Below are 18,270 nucleotides of genomic sequence, written 5' to 3'. Positions count from 1 at the left end.
AAATAGCCAATATATAGCCAGTCATTAGCTGTATTGAACATTCAGATGCAGAAAACGTCACCGATTCACTTGCGCGGCCGGGAAACTTACAAGATAACGTTCGCGCTAATGGCTGGTTACACAGCACGTACGAAGCGCACAATTTGAATACGTAAACAAATGCGCAACCAGGTCGGCAGATGAGTATATGACATCAAATCCTGTCAAGTAGTAAGTATAATAAATGTATCATTGTACAGTACGCACCCTGTATCGTGCCAGGTTGTTGGACACTGCGTTGTAGTGCTTGCCGGTGATGTAACGGCAACAATTATTTTTCCGTAATTACGTAAATAACGCCCAAAAATTATTGCCGTCAGAAACGGCTCGTTCGTGAAACCGGAAGTTCCAGAAAGTTAACGGGCATACCGCACTAATCGGCATCTGTTTTTTTTTATTTTGTTGATTCAGACGACTATACATATATCAACATTAACGGTATCGCAAACAAGAGTAAACAAATAAACCTCGCAACGCCGTAATTACGAGTGCGAATTTGCTCCATCACTCGCTGTATCTATTTGCGCTCTGTGCTAATTCCAAAGCTCATTTTTATTTTACCACGATTGCAAGTACAACGTTTCGGGGATTGTTTTGCACTTGTACACGGTTTTTGATGTTTTAATGTTATTTTCATGTCTGAGAATGATATTGAAAATGATGTTGATATAGTCGTGTAGCTCGTGTGTAAATGTCGTGAATTACTACAAACTTTCGTGGCATATACTCACCCGTGGCTGTGTTTTATTTCTTAATTTACTAAGCATCCAGTTATAAGTAGATTTGTCACCAACATATGACAATTATTCACCTTGGCTGTGTCTCGGTGAGTGAACAAAAATGTTACATCGATTAGGAAGACAAATCTGTATATACTATAAAATGACTAATTTTCACTGGGTTTAAATTTCGCTGATTTACCATTTCAGGCATATTCAGTGGGTTTTAAATTCACACTTTTATCATTTAGATAATGTGTTCTGTGCTAAATTTTACATATTCACTGGGTTTTAATTTAGCGCATTTTCCTGTCAGCGAAATAAGCAAAATTAAAACCCAGTGAATAATTAATCCTTTTACAGTACCCCCCTCAGTTGCAGTTAATAATCAATTGAGGGCGCTGTCACTGACATATTGGCCGGTTCGAAATTCAGAGCAAAATATTACTTTGGGTCAAGATTAGCACGAAAAGCTAATCCTTACACTACAGGAAGTCCACCGGTAGCTCCGCGCAATAACAGACAATCACAAGTATTGCTAAGATGCCGCCGCAGTGTCCCAAGGTACATTAAAGTCTGCCCATTTTCCTCATTTATGCACACGTTTTTATGCAAATATTCCAGAGAAATAATCGGTTCACATACTAATATAGAACGCAACCAATGAATTTCAATTATTCAAATATACGATATGAGACTATACCAATATATTTCAGGGTAGAGCAGGTCATCACCAACTCCATGACACAAAAATACCCATCGAGACGCATAGTTACTAGTTGCCTGGCTGACCGTCGTCTCATTGACATTTCCCAGTGTTCACAGGTACCAACAACGGGGAATAATTTTACAACAAAAACCAGCCGACTTATAATAATATTATAATTTTATTATAGAAAAGAAAATTATTGAACTCACAACCGGTTAGATTAGGTCAGGGCAGGTACGTTTTGTTGATTTTATACAACATTCTACATACTATCAAATCATTTCAACTACAATACAAATATATATATATAAAAAATAAACAATATATATAAAACTGAATATAATATTATAATAATATATACTTAAAGGTTAAATAAAGATTATAGAATATATGGCATATTGTCTTACATCAGTTCTATCACCGGGTGATAATAGTACGTTTTCTCCACCCGCCCTTTCGTTTCCATGGTCATAAGTCTCCTCTTTAATTCCCTGTAGCAGAATGACACATATCGGATGACAGTATTTGGGTCAGTATTTGGGTCATGTAACAGTGATAGAATTTATTGTGTTCCCATTTCGTCTTCTAAATTTACAGCTGATATGCCATGCCCTGAGTTCTTCACTTCTAAATCCACATATTGATTCGGAAACATCATTCTTAGATCGCTCGCGATTTTCTCAAATCTATTGACACTGGCTGCTGTACCAATACTGGATCTAACGGTTGGTTCCTCCACAGACACATTCGTTCTCTTCCTCGTTGGAGTCGGACAAACGCCACTCCAGCTGTCTCCAATTTCACTTGTACCTCCCTTAGTCTCTGGGCTAATTTCTTCAAAATGTTCCATCCATTTGCTCGGACCACAAAGTGAATGTGTCCTTCAGTCAATTTTCGGGGCACTTGACGGACGGTAAAGCACTGCTAGAGTCTACATTGCTAACACATTAGACACAGGTAGCATATGCATTGAAAAAACGTGCCAATCACAACATTGTCGCACCGCAGACATTACTTAAATACGAATCATTTTCATCCATCGCTCCCTTTCTTCAACTCTCATTCTTTTTGTCACTCCAATTCCTCTTTCCTTTCGTAGTTACGGATTTCGCCTCTCCAATAATATTTACTTTACTCTGGTCACTTTGCTCTCACAGATTAACTTTTTCCCTTCTTTATTTTCTTGGGTACGAGAGAGAAAAGAAAGCGTGGTAACGTCACAAGAGAAGTTCTTGGGTTCACAGATTTCGTGGACTTGAATTTGCTTAAACGTTTAACTGTACATTCGCCACCTCTATACAAATGTAGTCGAGGGGGTCTGCAAAACTGTTGTTTCACACCGTCAACATGTGATACCTAAAGCACTGGACAAAGGCCTATCTTGAGGCGATCATCATTACCATTTGAATATTAGGTATTCGTTCAACCCTAGCCAGTGCAATATTTCAGAAGGGCCCCAATATATCCATAATTGACAAAATTGCTAGAATCGCCAAAAGATACTTCATTTCTCCACATTTCATTTTCACTTTGTGTCATTTCGTGTCATTTTTTTTGAGTGAGTCTAATCGAATAACTAAATCCACATACCACGGAATGTCCATCTATGAACTAGTTGTATCAGATAGATACTCTGATATTCAACCAGGATTAATCTTTGACGTAGCTCCATGGCTATTTTGTCAATCGGCAATAATCTCTGTTTTTCTGAATCACTTGTAAATGTTTTCCGGTAATTTTTCAACCCGTCTGAACTACTTTTCTCTGGTTTCTCTGCAGTAAGATCAGATTCTATCTCAGTGTTTATTCCTGACCTCAACACTTTCCCCTTGTTATATCTTCAAAATTAATTCCCAGGGCATCAATTTCTCCCTCCTGCCCTTCCTCTGTTTGGATTTCACTTATGTTGAACCAATTTTTCATTGATTTTCCCGCAAAAGGTTTTTAGTCATAGTGTAGCGTCCTGTCCATTTTTGTTGCAATTTGGGCGATTGTTCTCGCGTTTTATGGGAACAGACAGCAAGGCAAAATCACTTTTCAACTATTTTGTGATGATTTTGCTTGGGTAGAGGGTAGAGCAGGTCATCACCAACTCCATGACACAAAAATACCCATCGAGACGCATAGTTACTAATTGCCTGGCTGACCGTCGTCTCATTGACATTTCCCAGTGTTCACAGGTACCAACAACGGGGAATAATTGTACAACAAAAACCAGCCGACTTATAATAATATTATAATTTTATTATAGAAAAGAAAATTATTGAACTCACAACCGGTTAGATTAGGTCAGGGCAGGTACGTTTTGTTGATTTTATACAACATTCTACATACTATCAAATCATTTCAACTACAATACAAATATATATATATATAAAATAAACAATATATATAAAACTGAATATAATATTATAATAATATATACTTAAAGGTTAAATAAAGATTATAGAATATATGGCATATTGTCTTACATCAGTTCTATCACCGGGTGATAATAGTACGTTTTCTCCACCCGCCCTTTCGTTTCCATGGTCATAAGTCTCCTCTTTAATTCCCTGTAGCAGAATGACACATATCGGACGACAGTATTTGGGTCAGTATTTGGGTCATGTAACAGTGATAGAATTTATTGTGTTCCCATTTCGTCTTCTAAATTTACAGCTGATATGCCATGCCCTGAGTTCTTCACTTCTAAATCCACATATTGATTCGGAAACATCATTCTTAGATCGCTCGCGATTTTCTCAAATCTATTGACACTGGCTGCTGTACCAATACTGGATCTAACGGTTGGTTCCTCCACAGACACATTCGTTCTCTTCCTCGTTGGAGTCGGACAAACGCCACTCCAGCTGTCTCCAATTTCACTTGTACCTCCCTTAGTCTCTGGGCTAATTTCTTCAAAATGTTCCATCCATTTGCTCGGACCACAAAGTGAATGTGTCCTTCAGTCAATTTTCGGGGCACTTGACGGACGGTAAAGCACTGCTAGAGTCTACATTGCTAACACATTAGACACAGGTAGCATATGCATTGAAAAAACGTGCCAATCACAACATTGTCGCACCGCAGACATTACTTAAATACGAATCATTTTCATCCATCGCTCCCTTTCTTCAACTCTCATTCTTTTTGTCACTCCAATTCCTCTTTCCTTTCGTAGTTACGGATTTCGCCTCTCCAATAATATTTACTTTACTCTGGTCACGTTGCTCTCACAGATTAACTTTTTCCCTTCTTTATTTTCTTGGGTACGAGAGAGAAAAGAAAGCGTGGTAACGTCACAAGAGAAGTTCTTGGGTTCACAGATTTCGTGGACTTGAATTTGCTTAAACGTTTAACTGTACATTCGCCACCTCTATACAAATGTAGTCGAGGGGGTCTGCAAAACTGTTGTTTCACACCGTCAACATGTGATACCTAAAGCACTGGACAAAGGCCTATCTTGAGGCGATCATCATTACCATTTGAATATTAGGTATTCGTTCAACCCTAGCCAGTGCAATATTTCAGAAGGGCCCCAATATATCCATAATTGACAAAATTGCTAGAATCGCCAAAAGATACTTCATTTCTCCACATTTCATTTTCACTTTGTGTCATTTCGTGTAAATTTTTTTTGAGTGAGTCTAATCGAATAACTAAATCCACATACCACGGAATGTCCATCTATGAACTAGTTGTATCAGATAGATACTCTGATATTCAACCAGGATTAATCTTTGACGTAGCTCCATGGCTATTTTGTCAATCGGCAATAATCTCTGTTTTTCTGAATCTCTTGTAAATGTTTTCCGGTCATTTTTCAACCCGTCTGAACTACTTTTCTCTGGTTTCTCTGCAGTAAGATCAGATTCTATCTCAGTGTTTATTCCTGACCTCAACACTTTCCCCTTGTTATATCTTCAAAATTAATTCCCAGGGCATCAATTTCTCCCTCCTGCCCTTCCTCTGTTTGGATTTCACTTATGTTGAACCAATTTTTCATTGATTTTCCCGCAAAAGGTTTTTAGTCATAGTGTAGCGTCCTGTCCATTTTTGTTGCAATTTGGGCGATTGTTCTCGCGTTTTATGGGAACAGACAGCAAGGCAAAATCACTTTTCAACTATTTTGTGCTGATTTTGCTTGACTTAAACGCTTTACTGCTGTATTTTGATACAAGATAGCTGATTGACTATTTATTTGTGTCGCATTTCCCCTGCTTGTCGTTAAGGGCGCCTATTTGTGATTCAATCTTCCAAGGGTTAATTTGGAGGTGTGACCCGAAAAAAAAACGTTCTTTGGCTGACGAAGATGATTTGGGGTTTATTACATTGACGGTTGTTTGGCACTTCTGATCTAATCCAAAAATCGGTTGCTATTGGATATTGTAGTTAATCATTCTATTCTCTTTCATTCAATGCACATAGTCATACCCAGATCTGAATGAATTTCTCTTGGCAGTCCAAGCGGAAGTAAATTCAAATATCTATGCTACGGTTTCTAATTCCTGATTTGGCAGTGGATATGCCTCTTTCTATTTCGTAAAATAATTTACTGAACATACTTTGTTTCTGCTGGCGGTCTCAGAAAGGGTACTATCATATTAAATGATATATGTTCGATTGGCGTACCCAGCTTCTTCTTCTGCAGGCACTCCATACCAGGTTTATATTTGAAGTAACACTTTTGTGTATTCCTTTGGTTGTATCACTACCCAACGAATTGCATTTTCATCCTTTGTTTCATACTTTCTATATGGGACACCTTCAACTATGGGTGTGTGAATTTAAACAAATGACACATATTCGGTTTTATATTTAATATTGTTTTTTTCGTAGGTTCTTGCAAAACCTGTTTCAGTTATTGGAGGTTGTCATTCACTATTTTGCCATATATTATTATGTTATCCAACATAATTTCTCACTCTAGCCCAACTTTAATACTTTTCATTAACTTTACAAATGAAAAAGTCCAAAGGGTGTGACCATGTGTAGGAGTCACTATCTGTCAAAAAAACACAGCTTTTTAGGTGGCATCATTGTTCACTGGCCAAGTTCAATGTATAGAACCATTTTCCTCGAGCTAAACAGTCCCCGGTATCGGATACACATACTTACTTCATGCAATTTTATACTATAATATTGACCAGTACTATTGGCTACAACCACAGACTTTCCAATTTGTCTATAAATGTAATATCAAACATCTTTGGATTTTTATATTGGCCTGCTTCCTTTGCCTTTAGAGTTGTTGCTTAATAGGGGCTGTATTTATTCCATATTGAACTAGACCAGTTCTACCCATCCATTTCATTTATTAGGGCATTCTATTCAATCCCAGTACATCCCTCTGGAATAGACAGCGAGCCATGTTCCCATTATCAAAGATATCTATTATTTGATGTCCATCTCTAAATAATGTTAACGCTTATAATAAGCCCCTTTCTTCATCTTGACAGTGGCATGTCCATATTTATTAGATGCACGGAGAAACATTCATTGTAGATTTCATTGGATTTTGTGCAATACTTATTCCCTCTGCCACTTCCTGATTCTTTGGGTATTATCATACCCACCAAATTATTGTCACAGTTTTTGGCATTCCTGGCATTCATGTTTTGCGACTTTGTCAAAACATGGTATGGTATATCAGTGTAATTTTAATGCTTGATTTATTATCTCGCCGTCCACCTGTACCATCTTAGTTATGTATGATTTGAACAGAGGTTTTTATTCCCGGGATATTGTTAGAGTTCCGGGGAATGTTTTCTAGACCATTTTTTTTACTTACCCCACCTAGCGCCTTCAGTGATCATATTAGGTCTTCATCCTGCATGGAACGTGGTTTTTCATGCGTTCTTTCCCGCCATAATGATAAAAATGCATCCAAGCTGGGTACACACTTGTTCTCCTCATCCTTTTCTGCTGTGTTTTTTTGAGAACTCTTGATTTCCAACAAGACCCGCTGCTCAATAAATTCCATCCTTTCAAATGTATGTGTTATATATACCATCAAAATTCTTCATCATTCGCTCATAACCGGCTACTTTATGTCCCGGCATTTGGGTTTCCAAAGTGATTATTCTGCTTGATGCAATGTGATTTGATCTGAACACACTGTCCCTTATTTCTTTATCCAATACGACATTTGGGAAATAGTGTTTGGCAAACCTTTCCTGAAAATCTTGTTCCATTCCCGAGTTGGTAATGTCAGTGAGCTCCTGTATCACTTTGGCAAACTTTTAGTCATTTCTTTTCTCAGCCAAATCTGACAAAGTGACTGCCAAGCACTGTGGTTTGAGCACTTCGCCCAGTTGTGACCCAAGACACACTACTCAAAATAACTCCCCCAAACACTCTTTTTTTCTGTAGCAATTTATCATCCTTTGTGTTATTTTTGTGGGGAGGGGAGAGTTCGAAAGTTGATTTTTTCTTGTTAAAAACCACAAGTCCAATTGCTTTGATGCTATACATATTGTTCATTTTTTAATGATATCTCTAGTTCTTTAATTAAAATGTGCATTGCTAACAGCGAAGCCATCTCAGCCAACAGGCTGCTTGTTTTTTCTCTTCTTAAAAGCCATGATTCTGAGTGCATGGTCTTTTGGTATAAACTTAAAGGCATTTTGATTGGACTACAAGTCTCTATATTTAATGAATATTTTTGTTGCTGTTGTGTAATTGGTGTATTCTCAGAACCACTTGCAGTATTGTGTTGATGAAGTTGTTTGGTAGGTTTGTTTTGTATTCGGTAATTTACCGGGGTAATCTTATTCATGTACAATAATGGACAACCATTCAACCAAAAATTAGATATAATCACATGACAAATGATCATTGTCTCAGTTTCCTAGTGGACACACTGCCTTATTAACTCACCATCATAGTAGTCTTAATTGAGGGATCAGAAAGATTGGTGAATGTAGTTTTTTCTCTTCATTTTGTAACTGAATACTGTATTAGGTTTTCATGCCTGTTTTCACCCATTATTATTAGTTTCAGTCCTGGGTGAGCGTACCATGTCAGGATAGCATCATGATAAGGAGATGATCACAGACACTTGTCACATAGTCCCAAACTGGAATATAGTCTTTGTAGCAAATGCACTTGCAAATTGCACGTAAAAAGTCAAGAGACTGAACAGTTGCATTCAATGTCTGTAATTGTTACCTGGCACAAAAATGAATATGAACCTTTATACTTTAAAGTATAATGCCTCAAACAGCTTATATCATGTACTATTAATTTATTTCATTTTTTTTTTTGCATCAGACTCTAACAATTACAAGGTTTATATTTGATGGTAAAAAATATAAGAAGGCTGCCGGATTAAAAGACATTGTAAGTAAAGTTAATCAGATGAGTTCTAGGATTATGAACAAGAGTTTGTTACATTTTTTATTTGAAACTGTTACATGCTGGATCTAACTGTGACAACACATATAACAGTTTTGATGTTATTTGATACTGTTATCTGATCCATCAATTGAATTTTGACTTCCTTGTCATTTATTTTTTATCAGCATGTTTAAATAAGGATTGCTGCCCCAGAATGTATTGAGCACACAATGTTTTGTCTGTTATCTACCGCGCAATGGTTTAAAGCCATGTGCGTGTTTGTCATAATTTTTTTATGGAATTTAATCAATCCAAGTGGGATCAAAGAACCTGCTCTGCAAAATGAAGTATTTAAATTGTCATACTCTGATATTTTACCAACAGGTTCCTTTAAATGTACCATTAACAGTAAACAATGTAAAGGAAAAATGCTGCATATTCTACAACAGTAGATTTACCTCATCACAATTGTTGGGTGGGACAACAGGTCCTAAGTTTACCTGTGATGACCAAATTCAGAGTAAAACTAGTTTTTATTTTTTATAAGGTTAGTATAATTACTGATTACCTCATATAAATGTTGGACTGGTGGCCATTTACTGCTATTCTGAGAGTAGCTCATCGATATTTATTGTTAAAGAATTCTGACATTACTGAAGGATTTCTTTTGTAGTTAGTCTCACAGTGAACACAATCATTTCTATTTCTATCTATGAACGTACATTTCAAAATGGATGTTAAATGTTATAGGCTGATCAAGAAGAAGAAGAAGATGACAACAGTGATGATGACAAGGAAGAAGATGATGATCATGTTGGAGGTGGGGAGATGAGAGAACCAAGTAGAAGGTGTGTATGAAGCTGTATAGGAAACACGAGTTTATACTACTAGACAGCTAATTACTTAATGTTAAGTAATACCTGTACTGTATTTGCTCTATTAAAATATCATCTCCAATGTATACTTATTTGACTACCCTTTAATTTATGTAAGCACATGTAACTATTAACAGATCAAACGTAGTACTGTAATAAATCCAACATCTATGGTATTTGCAAAAATATCGCTATATATCACCATTATGCTCCTCCCTCCCTTTTGAATTCATGCGGTAACTGTTTAATACTTGTGTTACCACTGTGGTCAAGCAAACTTTGAACCTCGAACATTACTCTTGAAATAGAATTCAAACAGCAATTCATGACGAGAGTTATTGTAATAAAGTTAATAAAAATGTGTCAGATAACTCACAAACATAGTAACTTTCAGATTAGATTCATGGCCAAGTTACTCAAAATTGAATGACTTTCAACTAAGTTTAGCAATCAGTACAACATTACTACAACAGGAAGGTAAAACTGCATACATGCATACTTTTTTATTCTTTAGTTTTATCATGAGTGACATAGTTGATTACAGTGAGAACTCGAGTAAAAATGGTGAGTATTTATACAACATTAATAGGTTGAAAATATGTAATTTGAATAAAGATCTTTCACTTAATGATTATCATGGTTGGTTACGATTGTTAAATGAACTACTATTGAATGATGAAAGGGAACATTGTAAAATTGTAGCTTGAACTAGGAATTATTTTCTACTTGAAAGAATAAATTACTAGGTGTGTTAAACATTGAGGTTGTTATTTGTGAACCAAGTATACTGATTAGCAGCACTTACATAAATAACAGTGGTGTGTTATTGCCAAAAGTGATATTTGTCTATTACTGTGATACAATTGATGGTTTATACATGCTTCTATTAGAAATGCACTTTCAAACCAAATTAAGTATCCAAATATCCTTCCATCCTTGCAGAATTTTCAGCTTCAGCTAAACTTAAAAGCTTTGCAAGATGTGCAAGTGACAACCTTGGTAAGAATATACATGTGCTGATTTTCTTTATTCAACATACTCTGGTCTATGTGATACATTTTTTTTCTCTTTAAATTTTAGTTCAAATTTGTGCATACATTTGTATGTACATACAAGCATTCATGAGTTGATTTCATTGAAACTTTAGACATGTACAATACATAGTGCCATACATAATGTTTTCTAGATTACTGGTATAACACTAACTTTATTACATCTTTAGAAAAACACTGTTTGTATTTGTTTTTAACAACATTTGTGTTCCCATTCTCATTTTTATCAAGAACAAGATATGAACAATTCATCAAACAAGACTGATTACCATTTTTGTTATCAATAGCATTGAGTATTTAATTAAGGTTTACTTTTACAAAATATTATGGAGACATACTTGACCTGTTTTGGTAAAATTTTACAATACATGGTAACTGGAGTTTGTATATTAATGTTTTGTAGCAATATTAACTAAGATTAATGAATTGTTTTCTCCTTAGCTGTTTCTGATAGAAAGAGAACTGCAGTAAAGATTAGTGATGAAGTACCCAAATCTTCTAGTATGTTATTATATTCTACTATATGTATTATAAACTCCTGTTCATCTCTCGATCACATAGTGTTATTATAATCTAATGTATATTAGTTTCCATTAAAAATTGTACTCTAGATTACTAAACTCTAGCACTTACATATATCTGCAAATCTCATTGACACTACACGATTTCCAGCTGAAACTTCACTTCCCACATTGTTTAGTCTTCAAATTCACATTTTGATACACTGCTATTCACAACTCTCTTTGTTGGGGAGATGGCGGGTGCAGTCTCCCAGCTTTGGAGTGCAATGAACCAGATTGTTCAGATCATATTCGCTAGCCAGTTGTCCACTGCCAACGGTAAACCAAGGGCGCCCCAAGCACAGAAAACACAACGCTCTAAGGCGATGTCCGCCAGCAAGAGTAAACCAGGAGGCAAGCACTCATACCCTTCCACGAGAGGGAAGAGTAGCGGCACGCCCATAGGGTGGAAGGGACCAGGTGGTGGCTCCTCACCCTCCTTGTTTGATGCTTACCTCTGCGACCGGAAGGACAGGCATGTGTTCGGCGAGTGACCAGGTCACAACTTAGTGAATACTGCAAGCCTTGGGGAAACTCGCCTCATGAGAGAAGAGAGCACCCACACCTTGCAACTACCGAACCCATGGCCACATATCCCTTTCATACACAAATTGTGCCGGTGTAGTCAGGTTTGGAGGCAGTGGGTGACCGATCCCTGGACTTTTCCAGGTGGTGACATACTGTTATGGGATACCACTGAAATCTCCATCTCCCCCGTCTGTGTGTCCCCTATTGGGCACTGCCAGGGGATTCCCACAGGGCGGAAGCAATCAGACAAGGAAGTAGACAGTTTGCTGGAAAAGAGCGCCATACTAAAGGTAGATCGGTACTGTACACATCCTTTAAAATCTAGTAAATGTTTACTAATATCTAGCAGTAATACATTTTCATCAGCTAATGAGTTGCAATTTTTTTCATTCAGTTGAAATTACCAAATTTCTCAAACTTGGGACGAGCCTGCCATGCATTTCTCTTGAAAAGATCTGTAAGTCATAGTTTATTTTTATTAGTTCCCGTTCGGACGAAGTCCGAAAATGGGGACTTATAATTTGGTCTCCGTCCGTGCGTCTGTGCGTACTTGCGTCCGTCCGGAGTCATATCTCAGAATTCCTTGCACCGATTCTGTTCATTCTTTGCATGTGCCTAGTACTTTATGTGGGACATATGCATATGCAGTGGTTTAGGCATTCAATTTAAAATGGCCGACTAGCAGCCATCTTGTTTTTTGAAAATGTTGTATTTTGGACATGCTTTGTCAGTTTTCATTCAAACTTGGTACATAGATAATACATGTTAGGATACATGTTCATGACGATTTATTTCACAATTGGATCAAAGATGGCCGACTTGTAGCATCTTGTTTTTTGAAAATGTTCAATGACTTGTTTTATATATTATCCACCCTGTAACTGGGCACCTGATCTAACAGGATTAAATTACATGGCCATAGTGATGCCGTTTTTAATTTGGCAGAAAAAGATTGCACTAATTATGCAGTTGAAGACCTTCACTAGGAGATGACGTTCAGTGCAGTTTCTGTAAAACTTGTTAGTCCTTGCAAACTGGATTGTTTTTTGTTTTTTTTGAATATTCAACAATGAGAAAGGAAAGAACATTTTGATATTCATACGTAAAGGAGATGCTGAATTTTTAACTCAGAAGATTATTGTATATTATTAAATGTTAAAGACAATGTATAATGTGTGAATACTATTTCAAAGTTCAAATTTTCTTAGCAAAGTTAATTAGTTCAGTATGCATTGGGGAGGGGACAGCAGTGCTTTAACACTATATCAAGTTCCCTAGGAAAGGTTCCCTGTTCCTAACTTTAATGTCATAGGTCAGTAAAATAATAAGTAAACTTTACTGGCAAAGTCATAATAAATAAATTAATGTTCATGAGGTATCAACAATATAATCTGTATTTTGAGCAGCTGTTTGGTTATTGTGTTATAATGAACCATGTCAGTCTTCTTTTTTTCTCCCTTTATATAAATATATTGTACTTATATTTTTAGAACTAATATGAATCCCATCACTGATTGTGATTCTCAGCACTTTGAATCTGAGTATCGACACATGATTGTATTGTCACGTTCTTGTTTTTTTTATTATTTTGATGTCAAATTGTTCCCTGCATAATTCTCACACTGCAGTCAGTGAATAATAAAATATAGTAAATGAAATTATTTTGTTATTAGAGAATATTGCATGTAGTCTTGCTTTTTGCACCCTCTTTTTGGATGATGGTGTTCTGTCAGGTACATGTGGCTGCCTTGTGCTCTGTTAATACAATAAAGACAAACAAACACACAAACATTTAAATAAATAGACAAACAAATAAATAAATAAACAAACAATCTAACAAACGCACAAACAAAAAAAAATAAATGAATATATAAGGAAGGGTACATGTACAGTGTGGAGTCCCATGTATGGCCCCACATCATTGTACATCGAAAGTCTTTAAAAAGGGAAGTTAATGCTTCAAAGAATTCTATTTACTCATGATTGATTATATCTCAGAAATTTAAATTAAAAATAATATAGAACTGAAGCTATTACTACTTTATATATAGAGTCGTACAACATGGTCGTATACTCCCATGGTGTACATCACTCATTGCAGCCATTTCAAACCATGCTTTTGTCTAAACAGGAAGGTAATCCCACTACTGACATGCAACATGGGAGAACCACAACAGACATCCATTAAAGTAATGATTGATCTACAGATAATTAATCAATTTGTAATTAAGTTATATTATCAGAATGCAATTAGTCACCTTAAATCAATCTTGTATACTATTATGCTAGAATAATTGCATCTGAACTAGTAATGATACCACTGTGCTCAACAGTTACGACATGATATTGTGTAAACGTACCCCGCTAGAAATTTATTTTTGATATGTGAAAACTACAATTTGAGACAACCATGATGGTCACTTTATGGCCTCACGATGCTACAACCATCATGTGACCATGAAAAAGAAGAAGAAACATTAGAACACCTATTTGTTAACTGTATTGTTGTAAAGAGACTGTGAAGACTGTTGCAAAGTGATTGCAAACTTATTGCCAATTTTGTTTGTAATGTCAAAAATATTATTATAGGTCTATGTGAACCGGAAAATATATTATTAAATCATTTTATTTTATTATTTAAAAAATATGTATATACCTGTAGGGTTCAAAAGGTTCATCCAACAAAAATGTGCATGCATCACCCCCTTCATTCCACAATATAATAGCGAAATTAAAACCAAGTGAATAATTAAATGCATTCACAGTAATTATTAATTTTCTTTTTTGCACTTGCTATATTATTTCATGCATCTAACAATGCATCGAGTTTAAAAGTATATAACAAAAGCTGCTGCAAAATCATCTATTTGTCTTGCAGCACATACATGTAGATCATGTATGGTAAGGAAGCTTTTACACTAAACCATTTAATATCGTGCTGTTTTGGTGATCTTGGTATTTTGACTCATTACTTGACAAATCATTAGCTCTGCTTAAATTTGTTTCTGGTGGTGATGCACTTGTAACAGCACATGTCTTGAATTTCACTAGATTATGTATGCACCTCAGTTTGACACGTTAAAGCCATTTTAAAATGTATGAATCAACAACACTAAAGTGCTCTATGTCAGCAATTTAGGTCAATTTAAAAACAATTAAATTCCTCTCATTTTACATAAATTATTAATATAATTTTTCTATTAATAAATTAGTTTGCTTGATTAGATATGCATTATCTTCACTTTGATTATGTCAAATATTTGCTATTCTTGTGTTGGCCTAAACTCATCGAAAGATTTGTCATAAAATGTTCTATTAAAGTTGTTTGCTCAGGGAGTATTTGTACTGGTATACATTGAGTACAGGTAACATATTTTGCAGTGGTTTGCATCGGTAGTTTGTTTTGAAATATAAAACCTATTTTATTCATTTGACTTTAAATATTATGAATATGATGTTAAAATCAACATTCCCATGTAGGCAAGTATAACAGTGCTGTGATACTTGTCTTGACCTTTAGTGAAGGTCTTATATTTATGTATAATATCCTAAAGGTCAAACAACCTGGCATTTTCTGTCATCTAATATTAATAATTTCCAAAATTATATGGTTTTGTGGAAAAACACAGTGTAATCCATGTACCCAAATGGTCTTGTTTCTGTCTCTAGATGTCTAAATATCGTGATATATTAATCTTTATTACCCCGGGGTCGTGTGGCGGATGCGCCCGAGCTTGCCAAATGTCCTAAATTTGCTATCATCCTTACAATTGGAATTGGAATTGCATTTTTAATAGAGTAAATATGGTATTGTAAATAAGCTGTATACAAACACTGTCAACATTCACATGTCCATATATCACACTCGTATCTTCATGTACATGTCTGTCATAAGATACCATTTTCTCTTCTATAGTCATCAGAAGATAATAATATTTTTTTCATCAAAAAATACGTCTCAAATTTTCATTTGCTGCATGTATTTTGAGAAATAAATATAAACCGAAACGAGTTCAGTATGACTGGTTGTGTATATATGGGTCAGTAAGTCCTGACTTGAACCCTCAGGGAGATATCACTTAAATTATAATGTAATGACTAATGTGAGCAAGTTATGTGAGCCAGGTGCAAATAACAGTTGTCTGTAGTTTTAACACATCCTATCCTGTACGTAGCAAACACAGATTCATGTGTATAGTAGCCTTTCTTGCCTGCCATATTTAATAATGTTTTCTGTGGCACTTGAAAAATACTATGATTTAAATATCTTCACCTGAAATACATCTTCTGTTGTTAAGAGCATTGGCTCTTCGGATTCTTGTCAGCTTTCTCCATGTTTTCCCCCAATAATATTGATTCTGTTCATTTTCTCAAAAATTATTTAAAAAAATGATGCAAAAATTAGAAAAAATTGTACTAGAATAAACTATGTTGTTGAAATGGTTGAATATATCTGTACCAAACAGTTCAAATTGAGGTTGTTTGTTTCTGTGACAAGAATATCAGTCATCTTGTGAAGTTATTCCAAACATCTATGGTGAAAGCAGATCGATTGCTTCCCTAAAAATAGGCAAGCTGAAAGTACTAGTACTGTAAACAGCTTTAATTTTAGAAGAGGCAAAATTCTCAAGTCGGTGAAAATTGAGAAGTTTTGAATTTAAGTAATGATACAAATGCCATAGAATCTTGATCATGAAAATTTCTATCTGTGAATATTACTCTGTAACCTTTTCACCACCAGTTATCTTTTTAGCTCCGCTGTCGACTTTGACGAGCGGAGCTTATCATATGAGTGATTGTCCGTCGTCATTCGTCGTCGTCCGTCGTCCGTGTCAATGTTTTACTTTTTCGACTTCTTCTTGAAAACTACAAACCTGAATGCTTTGATACTTGGTGTATATGTACCTTGGGTAGAGATCTCTTGGATTTGTTCATTTCATGATGATATCTTCAATTCTCTAATTTTGGTGAATATTTTTGTCATTTTTGGTAAAAAGTGATATTTTTGACTTCTTGTTAAAAATCGCAAGTCTGATTGCTTTTGTATTACATATATAGGTGTTATATGTGGACCTTGTTAATTTCGTGGTGATATCTTCAATTACTTAATTTTGACGATTATTTTTGTCATTTTTGGTGAAAAGTGATATTTTTGAATTCTTGTTGAAAACAGCAAGGTCCGTTGCTTTGATTGAATGTACTATACATATTGTTCATTTTCTAATGATATCTTCTGTTCTTTAATTGAAATGTGCATTGCTAACAGCGGAGCTATCTCAGCCGACAGGCTGCTTGTTTCATCACAAATTCACAAAATTCCCTTTTATAGTCTATACTTTCCTTCAGAAGATTGGGACAAAAATAATCAAATTGTATCTGTTGTCACCAAAATTAGGGTTTATTTCCAGAAATATTGAAAAATTAAAGAAAATATTGCAGAAAGATTTGGATGAGAAGTCTGGTGGTGAAAAGGCTCAAGTATATATTTTTTTGGACAGACCTACATACTGTAGAAAATAGTGATGATAATATCAGTTATCGATCACGTATTGCTCATTGACGTCACTTCATAACAGTCATGTGATAACCTTGAAATTATGATTTTTAATGTATCATAAAAATAGTATTTGTCATGGAATATACTTTGTTGGTTTTACTTTACGACATGCCTTTTCAAGTAGGAGATATAATATGCTATATACTGGAGTGTCATATGTTGTTTTGAAGTAGAACATTTTTGGCTTGCCCTTATTAAAATCAAATTTAATTATGTCCTGTGCTCAAATGTTGCTCCAGCTGTAGACAAATTTAAAGAATAGACTAGCATCGCAGTCTTCATTTTCATTTAATACATGTACCGTAAAATCTTGAAGCAGTATCCCTAATAGAAGTGAATGCTCTGATAATAATAAAAGTCACATCCATTTTGTTGCAATGTGCCATTTTAATAGAAGCCCCGGTTTCTAATACAGATTTTACAGTAGTCTTGTTTGCACACAGCCTCCTAGCACAGGCTAAGAGGTCAAAAACATTATCCCTAAAATAATGGTCTATATCCTTAGCACGTGATAACGAAGTCTTCTATTATTTGTCTGAGCTCTAACTGACAGCTGATAGCCACATTGAGTCTTCTCAACTCAACAGATTTAAATCAAATCTCATTTTACACTGACCTAGGACAATTTGTGTAATTGCACCTACGAAGGAGAGCTAATTGCAACTTTCATTGAGAATATTAGTAATTACTCTGATCCTAATTTATCTTAATTCAAATTACTGCTTGACTGGTTTCAAATAGGAATATATTCTACTGTAAACACATTAATTATTCACTGGGTTTTAATTTTAACATTTTCACTGATAGGTAAAATCCACTGCATTAAATCCATGTGAATATGTAAAATAACAATAGAAGTCATTGTTTCTCTGCCAAGTCTGAACTGAAGCTCAATGAAATTTCTCACAGCA

The 18,270-nt window shown here is 35.3% G+C and overlaps 1 protein-coding gene across 1 annotated transcript; it reads left to right on the top strand.

Annotated features, from left to right (window-relative positions):
* Positions 1-35: 35 nt before the first annotated feature.
* On the top strand, positions 36-11,286 carry LOC144352837 (uncharacterized). Its single transcript, XM_085507534.1, has 7 exons — positions 36-210; positions 8,722-8,790; positions 9,172-9,334; positions 9,538-9,635; positions 10,177-10,226; positions 10,605-10,661; positions 11,156-11,286. Exons 3-7 carry the CDS (start codon positions 9,293-9,295, stop codon positions 11,284-11,286), a joined length of 378 nt encoding a protein of 125 aa, XP_085363660.1. The 5' UTR covers positions 36-210; positions 8,722-8,790; positions 9,172-9,292.
* The last annotated feature ends 6,984 nt before the right edge of the window (positions 11,287-18,270 follow it).

Source organism: Saccoglossus kowalevskii, chromosome 14 (genome assembly GCF_978046115.1).
Source record: "Saccoglossus kowalevskii chromosome 14, keSacKowa6.1, whole genome shotgun sequence".
Lineage (NCBI taxonomy): Eukaryota > Metazoa > Hemichordata > Enteropneusta > Harrimaniidae > Saccoglossus > Saccoglossus kowalevskii.
Note: the sequence above shows the minus strand (reverse complement) of the source record. Positions and strands in the feature narration are given on the sequence as shown.